The sequence below is a fragment of the Garra rufa genome, chromosome 23 (genome assembly GCF_049309525.1).
Source record: "Garra rufa chromosome 23, GarRuf1.0, whole genome shotgun sequence".
Taxonomy (NCBI): domain Eukaryota; kingdom Metazoa; phylum Chordata; class Actinopteri; order Cypriniformes; family Cyprinidae; genus Garra; species Garra rufa.
In genome coordinates, this window is record NC_133383.1 from 38,122,120 (window position 1) to 38,139,369 (window position 17,250).

The 17,250-nt window shown below is 35.1% G+C and overlaps 2 protein-coding genes across 5 annotated transcripts in view; both read left to right on the plus strand.

Annotated features, from left to right (window-relative positions):
• Positions 1-118: 118 nt before the first annotated feature.
• hsdl2 (hydroxysteroid dehydrogenase like 2) lies at positions 119-13,950 on the plus strand. The gene is made up of 11 exons (XM_073830077.1): positions 119-307; positions 1,524-1,687; positions 3,251-3,349; positions 3,439-3,553; positions 6,499-6,602; positions 6,714-6,812; positions 8,018-8,212; positions 9,392-9,463; positions 9,592-9,738; positions 13,487-13,615; positions 13,711-13,950. Exons 1-11 carry the CDS (start codon positions 291-293, stop codon positions 13,821-13,823), a joined length of 1,254 nt encoding a protein of 417 aa, XP_073686178.1. The 5' UTR covers positions 119-290; the 3' UTR covers positions 13,824-13,950.
• Positions 13,951-15,906: 1,956 nt separating this feature from the next.
• Positions 15,907-17,250, plus strand: part of LOC141299214 (uncharacterized protein KIAA1958) — a 33,475-nt gene continuing 32,131 nt past the window's right edge. For all 4 annotated transcript variants that reach the window (XM_073829564.1, XM_073829561.1, XM_073829562.1 and 1 more), the window contains exon 1: positions 15,907-16,083. In XM_073829564.1, coding sequence (XP_073685665.1) covers positions 16,078-16,083 — 6 coding nt within the window. In that variant the 5' untranslated portion in view covers positions 15,907-16,077. The remainder of the gene's footprint in view (positions 16,084-17,250) is intronic.

Sequence of the window (17,250 nt, forward strand, 5' to 3'; positions counted from 1 at the left end):
TTTGTATTTTCTTTTCCATTCTCAAATGTTTTTTGTTGTTTACTGAGCGTTTGATGTTTAATCGCATATTATTTAATGTTCCTTTAAACATTGTAGCGCGTTCCCGACTCTACCGGAAGTAGAGTGAAAGATGGCGCAGTGGAATCTGTTACTGGAGTAAAGGGCAAATCCACAAACGTCGTTTTGATCTGGAGGTCCTTGGCGTTCACTGTCCGTGTTACGTTTAATGTTACACGCATTGATCCCGTAGCTCATTCCGTTCCCAGGTCAGACACAGCACAGGAGCCAGAATGCTGCAGAACACAGGGTGAGTTTGTCTTGATGTTCCTGATGTTATTCTTGATGTTTAGCCCATACGTTTTGTGTAGTGCTTGTTGACTGGTATTAAAATACTTGTTTTATACGTTTGAACTCATTGACGCGAGTGTTTTCAATGACCTGAGAGGGCTGGACTGTGTTGTCAAAACTTTTCAGCCTGTATTGCTAATATAACAGCTGTCTGTTAAAGCTAATTTAGCATTCAGCTGATTACATAAATCCATTTTCCTTATAGTATGTTTATATTGTTTTTTATAATTTGACCTTTATTCTAATTTTCTATGCGCAGGTGTCAAGGAATGCCAACGCAAACAACCATGCGATTAACATTGCAATACAGCTCAGGTTCATTAAGCATAAGACAAAATGGACTACAAAAGTGCAAACAAACAAACAAACATATTTTTAGTTGGTGAAATGTAGAGAGAGTGCTATTAAAGAAATAGTTCACTTTCAGAACAAACATTTACAGATAATGTACTCCGCCACTCCATCCAAGATATTCATGTCTTTCTTTCTTCAGTCGTAAGGAAATTGTTTTTTGATAAACATTTCAGGATTTCTCTCCATATAGTGGACTTCTGTGGTGTTTGAACTTCCAAAATCCAGTTTAAATGTTGCTTCAAAGGGCTCTAAATGATCGCAGCCGAGGAAGAAGGGTCTTACCTAGCCAAACGATCGGTTATTTTCTAAAAACATTAACAATTTATATACTTTTTCATCTCTATACAGAGTACACACAGAGCTAGACAAGACTAGCATTTGATGTTAAAAAGTATATAAATGAAAATGAAAATAACCAATCTTTTTGCTAGATAAGACCCTTCTTTCCTAGGCTGTGATCGTTTAGAGCCATCTGAAGCTGCATTTTGGAAGTTCAAACTCGGGGGCACCATAGAAGTCCATTATATGGAGAGAAATCCTGAAATGTTTTCCTCAAAAAACATAATTTCCTTACGACTGAAGAAAGAAAGACATGAACATCTTGGATGACAGTGAACTACTCCTTTAACATTTTCATAAATATCTGACATTGCTGACAAAAAGTAGGGACAAAATTATGCAACATTAACTTTTTAAAAAATAAAATACTATATCCACAAATGTATTCATCTCCGGTTATGTTTTGCATGTCCGTCATTGTTTGTGTAGTGCATTACTTACATTGTAATGAGATTATTATATGATTATGCATTTCATTTTAGGAAGCTGGCAGGATGTACTATCTTCATTACCGGAGCGAGTCGAGGTATTGGCAAGGCCATTGCTCTCAAAGCGGCGCAGGACGGTGCCAATGTGGTCATCGCTGCCAAAACTGCTGATCCTCACCCCAAACTGCCGGGCACCATCTACACAGCTGCTGCAGAGAGTGAGCGCAGGAATCAGTTACTCTTACACACGATTATATTCAGGATTCAGGAGAAAGTCCCATTCATTTTCTTCATAGTGAAAGATTTGTATCTATAGCTTATGTATTTAAAAGGATTACAAAATAACAATTTCTCATAATTTTCTCACCCCCATGTCATCCAAGATGTTCATGTCTGTCTTTTTTAAGTCACAAAGTATTTTAAGGAAAACATTCCAGGATTTTTCTCCATATTATGGACTTTAATGGTGCACAACGGATTGAAGGTTAAAGATGCAGTTTCAGTGCAGCTTCAAGGGGCTCTACACGATCCCAGCCGAGGAATAAGGGTCTTATCTAGCGAAATGATTGGTTAATTTCTAAATAAAATTACTATTGATATACTTTTTAACCTCAAATGCTTGTCTTGTCTAGCTCTGCGATGTGCATGCGTACTCTGAGCCCTCTGGTTTAATGCAGTTTGGGTATGTCGAAAACCTGCAGAAGTACCAACCCAGTGTTTACAATGTGAACATGCAAAGAAAGTTGAACACCCTTTACAAAAAAAGGTAAAACAGCGATGTAGGACGAATTTGAAGTTGGAGGAGAAAGCGAATTTTCTTTCGACATAGCCTAACTGTCTTGAATTAGAATAAACAGAGTATGCATGCTCAAGACAAGATGAGCATTTGTGGTTAAAAAGTGTATAAATTTTATTTTATTTTTTTTTATGAAAATGACCAATCGTTTCACCAGACAAGACCCTTATTCCTCGGCTGGGATCGTTAAGAGCCTTTTGTAGCTGCATTGAAACTGCATTTTTAACTTTCGAGCTGCTGATCCCCATTGAATATAGAGAAAAATCCTGGAATGTTTTCCTCGAAAAACTTAATTTCTTTCCGACTAAAGAAAGAGAGACATGAATATCTTGGATGACAAGGGGGTGAGTAAATTATCAGGAAATTTTTATTCTGGAAATGGATTAATCTTAACTTTCTACACAGCTCTGAGATTGTCTAGATTTTTAAAACCGTGTTTAATAGCCAAATGTCCATAATCCTGAAATGAGAGCCACCAGCAGTGAATGCATTTCAAATGATTTTACATGCAGTCATGTAAATATTGTTGTTTATATAGATATCATTACAGTCTATAGCACTGATGTGAAAATTCATATGTATTACCAGGCCTGAAGTGTGCCTAGGAAATATTCCTGACACCATTACGCCACTTTCACCCACTTGGACCGTTGTCATGAGGTCATGGGTTCATGATGTTGATTATATTTCTGTCACTGTTATACCTCTGCCTGGACTGTTGTCACAAGGCCATGGATTCATGTTGTTGATTGTGACTTCATGCAGTGAATGGGTGCCGTCAGAATGAGAGTCCAAACAGCTGATAAAAACATCACAATAATCTATGCAACTCTACTTCATCAATAAATGTGTTCTGAAGTTTGTTTGTAAGAAACAAATCCATCATTAAGATGTTTTTGACTTTAAACATTGCTTCTAGCTAAAATAGGAGCTAAAATATTTCATAAATTTCATGTGATAAGACCAAATAACATCTGTTTGATAGTTGAAGCTGTTGGAGGGAAAGCATTGCCGTGCATCGTAGATGTTCGTGATGAGAAGCAGATCAATCAAGCCGTGGAACAAGCCGTGGAGAAATTTGGAGGTCAGTTCGAGCATTTGAAATGTCTCATGATCTTAGCACTCAGAAATGGGTTGTAATTTGTCTTTTATCTTCTGTGTTGCTGTCGGCAGGAATTGACATATTGGTCAACAATGCCAGTGCCATCAATTTAACAGGAACTGTGGAAACTCCAATGAAGAAAGTTGACCTTATGCTAGGCATCAATCTTAGAGGAACGTACCTGACGTGAGTAAAAGTACTATTTTTTTGAGACTGACAGAGGATCACAATAAACAACAGAATAATTTTCTATGTTAATAGACAGCTTGTCACAGATATTGTCAGTAGAGCTTAAAATGATAGTTCACGCAAAAATGAAAATTTCCTAATGATTTTCTCACCCTCAAGCCATCCTAGGTTTATATAATGTTGTTCTTTTAGATGAATGCAATCAGAGTTCGGAAAAAATGTCCTGGCTCTTTCAAGCTTTATAATAGCAGTGAATGGCTGTTGAGATTTTTAAGCAAAATGAAGTGCATAAATATATCATAAAAAGTACTTCACACAACTTCAGGGGGTTAATAAAGGCCTTCTGAAGTGTTAGAAATCTACATATTTAAAACTTTATAAACCGTAATCTCTAGCTTTCACTAACTGTCGTACACATGTTCATGAGAGACTGGCATTCCAGCGGGTAACGAAGGATGTAGGAATTAGAGAGCAAAACATAACACCGGTAACAAATCAGAATGACGAAACAAAGATTTGAAAAGAAAAATGTTGGAGGATTTTGATATAAACCAAGAGGAGACTGTAAACAAAACTTGGTTCTTGCGAGATAGCATATTATCACCGGAATTTACAGTGCCTTGCGAAAGTATTCATACCCCTTCTTTTTTTTTCGTGTTTTGTTGTGTTGCAGCTTTATATTAAACTGCTTTAAATTACCTTTTTTTTTTCTCCACATCAGTCTACACTCCATGCACCATAATGAAAGCACAAAACTGGTTTGTAACAACTTTGCAAATTTAGTAGAAATAAAAAACTTAAACGATTCCATTGCATAAGTATTCATACCCTTATCTGGGAAAGTTGACATTAAGCTTAGGAGCATTTGTATCGCTTGTAGATATTACTACACTTCGAGTGGAGTTAACCAGTGGCAAATTTCATTTAAATGAGTTTGATTTGATTTGAGCAATAAAATGAATAACAGCTGAAAATGCATATCAAAGTAAATCAGAGTAAAAGTAAGCCCTGAGGTAAAAAAAAAAAAAAAAAACTGCCTATAGAGCTCAGAGACAGGGTTGTGTCAAGGCACAGATCTGGGGAAGACTTCAGAAAAAAATTCTGCTGCATTGAAGGTTCACAGAAGCATGTAGCCTCCATTGTCCATAATGGAAGAAGGTTGGAGCAACCACGACTCTTTCTAGAGCTGGCCTCTAGAAATAGAGAATTGATGGAGAAGGGCCTTGGTTAGAGTGGTGACCAAGAACCTGATGGTCACTCTAGTTGAGCTCCATGATCATATGTGACCCTGGACCACAAAACCAGTCATAAGGTTAAATTTTACAAAACTGAGATGTATACATTATATGAAAGCTCAATAAATAAGCTTTCTATTGATGTATGGTTTGTTAGGATAGGACAATATTTGGCTGAGATACATCTATTTGAAAATCTGGAATCTGAGGGTGCAAAAAAATCAAAATACTGAGAAAATCACCTTTAAAGTTGTCCAAATTAAATTCTTAACAATGCATATTACTAATCAAAAATTACATTTTAATATATTTATAGTAGGAATTTTACAAAAAATCTTCATGGAACATGATCTTTACTTAATTTCCTAATGATTTTTGGCATAAAAAAAAAATCAATAATTTTGACCCATACAATGTATTGCTGGCTATTGCTACAAATATACCCCAGCGACTTAAGACTGGTTTTGTGGTCCAGGGTCACATATATGCAGATAGCAGAAACTTACAGAAGGACAAACATCACTGCAACACTCCACCCATCTGGGCTTTATGGTTGTGTGCCCAAACTTAATCCTCTCCTCAGTGATGACACATGAAAACACACTTGAAATTTGCAACAAAGCACCTAAAGGACCCTCAGACTGTGAGAAACAAGATGATGCCTCATCATGTTTGAAGGAAACCAGGCACTGCTCGTCCTGCAGAGTACCATCCTAAAAGTAAAGTGTGCTGGTAGCAGCTGCAGGGACTGAGGGACTCATCAGAGTAGAAGAAAAGCTCAGCACAGGAAAATATAGAGATAGCCCTAATGAAAACCCATTCCAGAGCATTCAGAATCTCAGACTGGGCAGAAGGTTCACCTTCCAACAGGACAATGACCCTAAGCACACATCAAGAGTGGCTTATAGACAACTCTGTGAACGTACTTGAGTGGCCCAGCCATAGCCAAGTCTTGAACCCAATCAAACATTTCTGGAGAAACTTGAACATATCTGCCAGCCTCCATCCAAGCTGACAGGGCTTGAGAGGTGAAGAGGTGAGGAGAAGAATGGCAGGTAATTGCCAAATGCTGATGTGCAAAACTTGTTGCATCATGCCCAAACAGACTTGAGGCTGTAAAGGTGATTTAACTAAGTACTGAGTTAGGGTATGAATACTTATGCAGTGTACTTATTTCAGTGTTTTATTTTGAATAAATTTGCAAAGTTGTTAAAAAGCTGTTTTGTGCTTTGTCAATATGGTGTATGGAGTGCAGATTAATGTGGATAAAAAGTAATTTAAAGCAGTTTAACATAAGGCTGCAACATGGCAAAACATGAAAACAATGAAGGGGTATGAATACTTTCGCAAGGCACTGTACGCTACGCCTATGTCCTACGTTATCCGCTGGAACGCCACTCTCTCGTAAACACGCGTACAACAATTAGCAGAAGATAGAGATTACAGTTTATAAAGTTTTAAATATGTATATTTTTCATACACAAACACATCGATTCACTTTAGAAGGCCTGTATTAACTTCCTAAAGTCATGTGGAACACTTGTTATGATGGATGAATGCACTTTATTGGACTTTATAATCTCAATAGCCATTCTCTGCCATTATTAAGCTGGTTTGAGGGTGGTAAATCATGAGTCATTTTTGAACGAACTATTACTTTAACTTGTTTTGAACCTGCAATAATTCAGACTGCTGTTTTCATTACAGGTCTAAATTGTGCATTCCACATCTTCTGAAGAGCAAGAACCCTCACATACTTAATCTCAGCCCACCTCTCAACCTCAATCCCATCTGGTTCAAAAACCACACAGGTGAGCGCAAGACCATTCTTACATTCAGTGCTCCAGGGCTGCCACTGAACATTTATTTGATCATAGTGACAAATAATGACGCTGATCTTGTTTTCCGTTGTGTCTGTGTAGCATACACCATGGCAAAGTATGGCATGTCCATGTGTGTTCTTGGGATGGCTGAAGAGTTCAAGGGATCTATTGCCGTTAATGCCTTATGGCCCAAGACAGGTAATGGCTTTCCTACATCATTCATTGAATAATTCAATTCGGAGATCATTAATGCACAAGTAGATATTGCTGATTCTGGATTCTGTAATATATATCTACAGAACTCCTACAAAAGAAAGCCTTAGTTGAATATTAAAGCAATAGTTCACCCCAAAATGAAAATTGTCATCATTTACTCATCCTCATGTCGTTCCAAACTTATAAAACTTTTATTCATCCTCGAAATGGCACTGAAGGTATTTTTAATGAAACCTTGGAGGTTTCTGTCCCTCTAAAGAAAGTCTTTTCCAACAAAACTCCTAAAGACATTTTAAAAGTAATTCAGATGAATCAAGAAGTATAATTCAGGTCTTTTGAAGAGGCAAATTTCTTTTATTTAATAAACAGATTCATTTAGGCTTTTATTCACATATAAACACTGATCAACGCATATATGGAGCTAATATTTGTGACCCTGGACCACAAAACCAGTTGTAAGTGGCATGGGTATATTTGCAGCAATAGCCAAATATACATTGTATGGGTCGAAATGGTCAATTTTTCTTATATGCCAAAAATCATTTTATGATATTAAGTAAAGATCATGTTCCATGAAGATATTTAGTAAATTTCCTACAGTAAATATATCAAAACTTACTTTTTGATTCGTATGCGTTGCTAAGAACTTCATTTGGACAACTTTAAAGGCGATTTTCTCAATATTTAGATTTTTTTTTTTTGCACTCTCAGATTCCAGATTTTCAAATAGTTGTATTTCGTCAATGGAAAGCTTATTTATTCAGCCTTTCAAAGATGTATAAATCTCAATTTCCAAAAATTGACTCAACACAAGCATGTTCTGTTGCTAGAAACACCAAGGTCATGGGTTTCAATCTCAAGGAAAGCTAAAAGTGATGTAATTATTTGCTTTGAATGCAAATTTAGCTTGGGATAAAAGCCTCTGCCAAGTGCATAAATGTAAACGGGTGTATTTGTGGCGCTGTATGCAAATGAACAACATCAAACTGAAAGGATGTTCTGTGAAGTCTCTGATGTAAATGGTGCACACGTACCATTGTTTCACATTTCTGTGCTGAGCCTATTAATATTCAAAGCTTTAGAACAGTATTTGTTGTGAAAGGTGCTGTGAAAATGAAGTAGAATTGAATATTAATCAAAATCAACAATGATAACTGAAATACTCTTGTTGCATCATCTACCTTTAGCCATTCAGACAGCGGCCATGGACATGCTGGGTGGTTCTGGGATTGGTAAACAGTGCAGGAAGGTGGAGATCATGGCTGATGCAGCCTACGCCATCTTGAAAAAACCCACCAGCTTCACAGGACAGTTTGTCATTGATGAGGACATTCTCAAAAAGGAGGGCATTAAGGACTTTGATGTGTATGCTGTTGAGCCAGGTTGGTTATGCAATATTAATATTTAAAATTTCCTATTCAATCATTAGCAATATCAGTCATATGGTTTGTGTAAAAGTTATTTCACACATTTTTAGTGTTTTTAGACCCTGTATACAAAAACATGACATTTCTGACATACACTATATGGCCAAAAGTATTGGGACACCCCCTTCTAATGAACATGTTTGACAACTTTAGTAATTTGCATAAGTGCAAACCTTAATGTTTAATAATTATATTCTAGGGGGTTGTGTGCTTCTAATTTTATGGCAACAGTTTGGACAGGACCCTTTTCTGTTCTAGCATGACAATGCATCTGTGTATTAGGCAAGGTTCAAAAAGAAATGGTTGATTCAGTCAGTGTGGAAGAACTTGACTGGTCTGCAGAAAGCAAAGTCCTAATCTGAGCTGAACACCTCTGGTGTGACTGTAAATGCAGACCTTGAGCCATAAACTCATCATCAAACACCAATGACTTGTACATACTCTATGATCAGAAGTATTGGGACACCCCTTCTTTAGAACAGAAAAAGGCACTTCCAAAACTGTGGCAACAAAGATGGAAAAATATATATTTTCATCTCTGTTGCAACAGTTTTGGGAGTGTCTAAAATGACTTTAGCCATATTTAAAAGTCATTGGTGTTTGGTGAAGAGTTTTTGGCTCAAGGTCTGCATTTAAAGTCACACCAGAGGTGTTCAACTGGGATTAGGACTTGGTTTTACCAGATCAGTCCAGTTCTTCCACACTGACTGAATTGACTTATACACAGATGCATTGTCATGTTAGAACAGAAAAGGGTCCTGTCCAAACTGTTGCTATAAAATTAGAAGCGCACAATCCTCTAGAACAGGGTCCCGGTGTCCTGCAGAGTTTAGCTCCAACTTGCCTCAACACACCTGCCTGGAAGTTTCACGTATACATATTAAGACCTTGATTAGCTGGTTCAGGTGTGTTTGATTAGGGTTGGAGCTAAACTCTGTAGGACACCGGCCCTCCAGGACCGAGCGTGGTGACCCCTGCCCTAGAATATAATCATATGCTTAAACATTAAGATTTGTACTCATGGAAATGAGTAAAGTAGTCAAATCTGTTCATTAGAAGCCAATACTTTTGTCAATATAGTGCACTACAGGAAACTGAATGTCGACACAGCACATAAAACTTAATTTCTTTTAGGTCATCCATTGCTTCCTGACTTTTTCTTGGATCAACAGCCAGAGGATCTAGCCAAACAAATTGAGGAGCACGGTGAGTTATGAGGCATAACCAGCACATTCAGTCTGTTTTTGTTCTGCTTGGTGACTGACTTGCATTGACTTCCAAGCAAACTTCAGCAGACTTCTAAGTGAGTGTCGATATTTGAACTCTGTCTTTAGGTGGAACTCCAGTTTTCAAAAGTGGAAAAGCCAGCGCAGATTCCTCCGCCAAGGGACCTATTTCTGACATGTTCAACATAATCAGAGGAATTCTCAATCCTGATATAGTGAAAACCACACAAGGAGTGTACAAATTCGATTTATCAGGTAGGTTTGACTTTACATTTAAAACATTTCAATGTCTTCTAGCTAAAACGCTCATCAGATTTTCAGTTTCGTTCCACTGAATAATAAGCTATAGGGATTGGTAAAAATATTGATTTCTTGATTTTTAATCGATTCTCCTTTTTAGGAATCTGTATTGATTCTTAAATCCCAAGATTAGTTTACTCTCCCCTTAGTTTTCAGAAATTGCAATAAGCTTCGTGCTTTGTTACTTTTGATATGAAACAAAGTCTCAGATTTTAAATTCTGTCAGTTTTTTTTTTTTTTTTTTAACAGTATTTAAACAAAAAATGCCATTTTGGTGCTGTTTAGTGTGGAGTGACAGATCGCTGTAGTACCAGTTTCAGATTGAAATAAACATGAGTAAACATCTGAAGGTATATTAAAAGAGAGTACAACTTTCGAAATCTGTATCGTGTCTCATGTAATCGCTTATTCAGTGTTTCAACCATGCAAAGATGTAAAAAACATATTTGGTAACCATAAACTCCTTATTCAGCTAGAAAAAGGAACTCGAGAGAAGGGGCATTAAAAAATATAAGCATCAAATAACATATTCATTATAATTTTTGCTGTTCTTCAGCGTTTGAAGAAATCCGTCAAGTTTTTATAGCATCCAACATTTAAATGTTTATATTTTAAAAACGAATTGGAATGGAAATATAATTGTAATTTAAGGGTTTGTATACAAATCAGTTAATTTTAACCTTCAATATTATAGTAATGTAGTACCAACTGACTCTCATGTATATTTTACAGCATTGGTTGAGAGATATTTTTCTATGAGAAAATTTGCCACGTTCTGTTCCTGATGTACACTATCAGTCAAAAGTTTTTGAACAGTAAGATTTTTCATGTTTTTTTTTTAAGAAGTCTCTTCTGCTCACTGCATTTATTTGATTCCAAGTACTGGAAAAACAGTAAAATATTGAAAAAAAAATGTACTAATATAATGTAATTTATACCTGGGATTTCAAATATTCTAATATTCTGATTTGCTGCTTAAAAAAACATTTATTAATATTATGTTGAAAACAACTGAGTAGACTTTTTTTCATTTTTCTTTTTCAGCATTTATCTGAAATAGAAAAAATGTACTTAACTGTTTTAAATATATGATTATAAATGATGATGATAATAAAAATAATAATATGTTTTTAACAGCAAATCAGCATATTAGAATGATTTCTGAAGGATCATGTGACACTGAAGACTGGAGTAATGTTGCTGAAAATGTAGCTTTGCTCACAGGAATGAATTACATTTTAAAATATATTCAAATAAAAACCAGTTCTTTTAAATTGTAAAAATATTTCAAAATATTGCTGTTTTACTGTTGCTGTACTTTTGGCTCAAATAAATGCAGGCTGGGTGAGCAGAAGAGACCAATTAAAAAAGTCTTATTGTTCAAAAACTTTTATTTCCAAAATAATCGATAATGAATCAAACTGCAAGATTGTAAATCAAATTGAATCATGAAATATGTGTCAAAACCCAGCCATAATAAAGCCCATTTCTGCCACATAAGAAAAAAAACATGCTTTGGTAAATCATAATTGTGACAGATCAGAATTATGCCACACGAAAAGTCATGACTGGTCATATTATGAAGTCAATTTTAAGATAACAAATCAAAATTATGAAAGTCAGTGCTGACTTTTAGTCTTGCGATTCTCACATAAATCTGAATTATGACACAAAAAAAATCTAAATTCCTGACTTACAAGCAAATGACTAAATACATGTAAATCAAAGTAAGACTCATTGCTAATTTCAAGCCACTTGACTCGTTGCATAAAATGACTTAAAATAGACATGCTTAGTCATAATTATGACTCTTTATGTCAATTTTAACTTTCCATCTCATAAGTATGACTTAATATGTCACAATTATTACTTATCTTATTATTATGACTTGGTGTGTTATCATTTTGTCATAGTTTCGACTTTTTAATTTTATAAATTAGACTTAGTATGTCATACCTTTTATTCAAGTATGATTTAATAGGGATGTGTAACCTCAAATATACATTAAAAAGTATAGTATTTATTTTCTGGGAAAAAGGACCTGAAAATATTAAATTCATCTTGGACTCAGATGTATCTCGTGTTTGTCCAATTTAAGTTTTTATAGAATGATTATATGTCACCACCTAATATCACCTACTTCTGACTAGCGATATCAAATGATTCATGGCTGTGATATTAACTACCGTTGCTGTCCTGTAAACTTCAGTTCCAACTGTGCTCCACCTGCCTGTAATTATCAACCCTGAACACCTTGATTAGCCAGTTCAGGTGTGTTTGACTGGGGCAAGAGCTCAAATCTGCAGGATGGTAGCTCTCCAGGAGCAGGGTTTGGTGACTTGAGACAATTGACCATATGCACGGATAACTTCCTTGTTTTAGACAAGCCAGCTCAGTCATTTCCGGTCAACTGTACTGTGCCATAATAGGAGTGTACTTGCTTGTTTTCTATACATAATCCATTCACAATCGAAGAAAAGTTTGTGTAAGAGGACCAAACATCCATGTATACTGTTTCAAAAAAGACAAACGCGAGTTTAATCAAATATGCAAGTAAATTGGTTAAATATGTGCGAGTCATTGCTATGATTGACCATAATAACGGACAAAACATCTGACAAGCTGATGTCAAAAAACAGCTGTGCATTAAATGATTCAGACTAAATTCAGAGCAACAAAACTACAGCAGTAACAAGTTTGTGTTGGTTAAATATAGACTATTTAATAGCTTTCACAGTTATAAAGCTTAAAAGATGTAGTTGTTCAATCATATAAAATATTTGAAATCGATTCATATTGAGTGCATTATTGAATTCTTATACCATTAATATTTAACTTATTTAATTTGTAGTGAACTATATATAAGTACATAAAAAATTCACCCTTATAGGCTGTTTGTCTCCGAGCTTATTTATTTATTTTAATGACTTTCTGCACTTGCTATACTATATACTTCAGTGCAGTGAAAGTATTACAATTTATTATACTAGTCACATTATAATAAATCAAAAAGAAAGACGTCTTTAAAAAACTAGGGAGTTGAAATGGCAGCTGCAGCCAATGATTGATCCTCTGCTGCCATCTTCTGGTTATATGGGGAATTTCATATCATTTTCATCTTAAAAAGACGTTTTTGTAAAAAGACATTTTTTTCATGTCCTTTTTATAAATGAAAAGTGAGTTTTTGCAGTGAATTTTATTTTTATTATTGAAAAATAATAAAGGCTTTAAAATATTACAAGATTTTAAAAATATGTTCACGACTATGAAGGCAAGTTACTGTTTATCAAGAAAATGATTAAGATAAGCTAATGCTAATGTTAGTCTAGACACATTATAATGTTTAGCTGTCAGAAATTTAAATGTACAACTATGCAGGCACTCTCCTGGGATTACCAGACTCGGCATTTAAATGATATGTTGTTAAATAATATGAAACTGAATGTTCATGCCGCTATTATTATTTACGATGTTGCAATTATTATTTAGCTCAGTTTCTGATACGAACGAGGCATTAGAGGAGTCTCAAGAGTGTCCACCTATATATAGCACATATAAAATGAGCTTCAGCTGAAGTTTAGGAGCTGGCTTATCATTATGCGGAAGTTCTAAAGAATCAATTGGATATTAAAAATGAGACAAGCTGCATTTGTCCCGCCCATCAAATCTGTGTTCTATTAACGTTTACTGGCATGATTGACAGGTGAGCATGCTGGAGTCTGGTACATAGATCTGAAGAACGACGCAGGAAGTGCCGGCAGTGGGGAACCACCTGCCAAAGCCGACGTCGTCATGACTCTTGACAGTGCGGATTTCATCAAGATGTTCGGAGGTTAGAAAAAGTGCAGCTGATGCACTTAGAAGATGTTTTAAATCTGAATAATAAAAAACTAAAGCATTCATTAAAACCATATTCTTTATCAATAGGGAAATTAAAGCCAACTATGGCCTTCATGTCTGGAAAGCTGAAGATTAAGGGTGACATGGGCCTTGCCATCAAACTGGAGAAGATGATGGCCATGATGAAGTCAAAGCTGTGATAGGATCACTCACGCTACCTTCTCCTGCCTTACATGATGTACATGATCTCTTTTCTAAAGCACTTTTGCATTAAATCATGTGTTCAGCTTATATTAATTTTAAATAAAGGATTTTCCTTTAGTTATACTTTCTTCACCGCATGTTCTGTACAGTGTAGCGTTGCAACATCATTCTAAAAGGTCTCTTACTTTTTCATTTACCATGGGGTTCGTACAAGGTGCTGGAAGTACTTGAATTTGACTTTTTGAAATTTAAGGGCTTGGAAAACCCTTGAAAATAGTACTTAAAAGTACTTAAAGTGCATTTTGATTTAGATCGGATCCGGTTTGTAAATCACTTAGAGAATTAAATAATTAAAAATAAAAGGATCCGTGATACGTGATTTGAAGTCTCGATCTAAATCAAATTCAGATCGGGACTTCGGGGCTTGGATCGAAAATCATTTGAGATTCAAAAAGATCGGGATTTCGGAGCATTTTCACTAAACTTTTTCTCAGATTTTTTTTTTCTTAAACGGTAGAAAACAAACATCATACAGTTATAAAAGCAAAAACTGAAAAATGAAAGTATGCACAAATACAAATCCCTTGAGAAAATAAACAGTGGTTTTACTCTAGTAAAGTGCTGTATACTTTGTAATACTTTAGTAGTAATACTTAGCATGTGTATCACTTTATTGTTGCCATTTTTTTTATTAGTATATTTTTTTTCTATTTCTCATTTTTTAGAATTTGAAATTAAAGACATCTCTGACTGAAGTCTTTGAAACAAAAAAAAAATAGTGCTTGAAAAGTCCTTGAAAGTTCTGGAATTTCATTTTACAGTATCTGTACGAACCCTGTACCAGCTAACAATTTTTGGTTCCCAGAACGTTCCCGGAACATTCTCAAGAATGTTTCCTATTGGTTAGCCAGGAAAGTTTTCTTTAAGCAAATAGAACGTTCCCAGAACGTTCCCCTAACCTAAAGGGAATGTTCTATTTACGTAAAGAAAACTTTTTTGATGTCTACACATTATTAAAAGCTTATTTTGGACATAAAATTCTGCAAAAATAGTTTTATGATTTAAAAAAAAAAAAAAAAAAATAATAATAATAATAATATTATATATATTTATATATATATATATATATATATAATCAGCATTAGAACAATCCGAATCATCTGGTAAGTTTTAATTAGTTTACATGAATATGACTACTAAAAATAACCTGCAGGGAATGTTCTGGCAACGTTCTCTCTAGGTTATAAAAATAAAACTTCAAAAATAACCTGCAGGGAATGTTCTGGGAACGTTCTTTATAGGTTATTATTAAAAAAAGAGAACCTACAGGGGACGTTCCCAAAAAATAACCTAATGGGAGCCATATTGGGAACGTTAGGGGAACATTCTATGTTTGGGTAAACCATAGTTTCCATCAACATGCCATAATAACTAATAGTTACTGTAAAATTAACCATTTAACCAAATTAATATAGGAGCTCATTTTAACAGTGTAGATGCTTTCAAAATCGAAGTGACAGGTTTTACTATAGTAATTACAGTATTCTTTAAGGGTTAAAGAATAAAAAAAATGGCATTTGTGTGTTTGTTTTTCTTCCTGAAAATGGTTTTAGAAAGTTAGAAAAAAAGTTAGTTAGAAAAAAAAAAAAAATTCTAACCACCACAGTATAATTAAAGTACATATTCTTTAACTTCCTTGGCTTTTATTTTCTTCATAGGATGCGAAAATGTGTGTCAGAGCATTTAATGCTTACATTTTATGATCCTATATAGTCAAATGCATTTTTGCTTCACTTTTACAAACAAAATACAATTATGTATACTATTTTTTTTATCAAAAAGTGTTTTAAACACGTGTTGCAATTTTTCTAGTCTTTATAACATTGTAAGCGTTCAGTCGTCAGGTTAACATTCCGATATAAACGCTAAGTACAGTATATGATTGTAAGTACAAATGCATATTTTGACGTAAATATTCAGTGCTGTCATATATGGCTGTGTAATAAATGAAATACAAGTTTCATACATGCACATTGGCATATCATATATCTCAGACACGTACTTCCGGTGATAGCGGAAGTACCGCCGCACGTCCATTAAAAGCAAAATTAATGGCTTTTGTATAAAATACTGTCAAATATAGCAGAACCGCGGACAAATGAAGAGTTCGCCTTGACAAATGATGCTTGATATCGAACAAAGAGGCAGTGAGCACCGTACGTGAGCGGACATTGGAGTTGGTTCTCCCGCATGAAGGTACATGATGCTTTTTTTCGGGCTCTTTGTGTTGATGCAGATCATCAGACTGACGGGCTCTGTGTCAAAACCGAGAGAGCTGTCTGCGGAGACAACATTTCTGGACATTTGTATGTGCACTCGTTACAAACGCGACTGTGAAGTGAGCAGAATCGCGGTGTATGTTGCAGCTCGCTCGGGTTTCAGTCAGAGTCGTATTTTGGAGATAAACAGACATCAAAGCTTGATGTACGTTACCATAAAACTGATGAGAACAGGGCTAATGTAGTAAACAATGGTTGTGGGCGGTGATCTAGTGCAGTTGTTGCTGATAGGGGTGTGTCTTCAGGTTATTCCACTACTAAAAAACTAATAATAAAAGTACTGTGGTAAATCCATGTTTTGGTTTTGGTTTTCAAACATGTGCCTTGGCGAAAATATGGTGTTTTTGGGAATAACGTGTAAATATTGTGGTAAATTAATCTTCAGATTTTTCTGTTCGATTGTATGTATCCAAATACCATCACAATACCACAATATCACAGTAGCGTTACTTTTTTGTAAAAGACGTTAGCCGATAACACGATTACAAGTAACGTTATAGTAATCGTTTGGATTATGTTTATACACTGTGTGCATAATTATTAGGCACGTTGATATTGTGGTCATATTTTTTTTCCAAGCACATTTGACCAATTCCAAACCACATCAATCTTAATAACTACTGTTCATTTTGTATTTAACTACATAATTGTCCATGGAGGCTGGAAGTAAAAAACTCCTTATATTCAGGTGTGCAGAATTATTAGGCACATTTTCTTTTACAGATAAAATGAGCCAAAAAAGAGATTTACCTCAGACTGAAAAGTCAGAAACTATTAAACTGGATAGCACTGGAATTTGCAAAGTTAAGACATGACCACCAGACAGAAAAACACTTGTTGCGTCTGCATTGTCAGAAAAAACAGGTGGAGGAGAAAAGATGCATGTTAATTGCAAAAAAGTAAGAATTAATGTTAAGAATTAGATACGAAACCATCAGGAACCATTTAGTCTCCAGAAGTGCAATGTGTCAGGTTCTCAGAGACTTTGCTTGGGCAAAAAATCCTAAAAAAATGACCCTCAATTAATAAGAATAACATTCTGAAGTTGTGAAATACATTTTCTTATAGGCTTTATAGACAGATG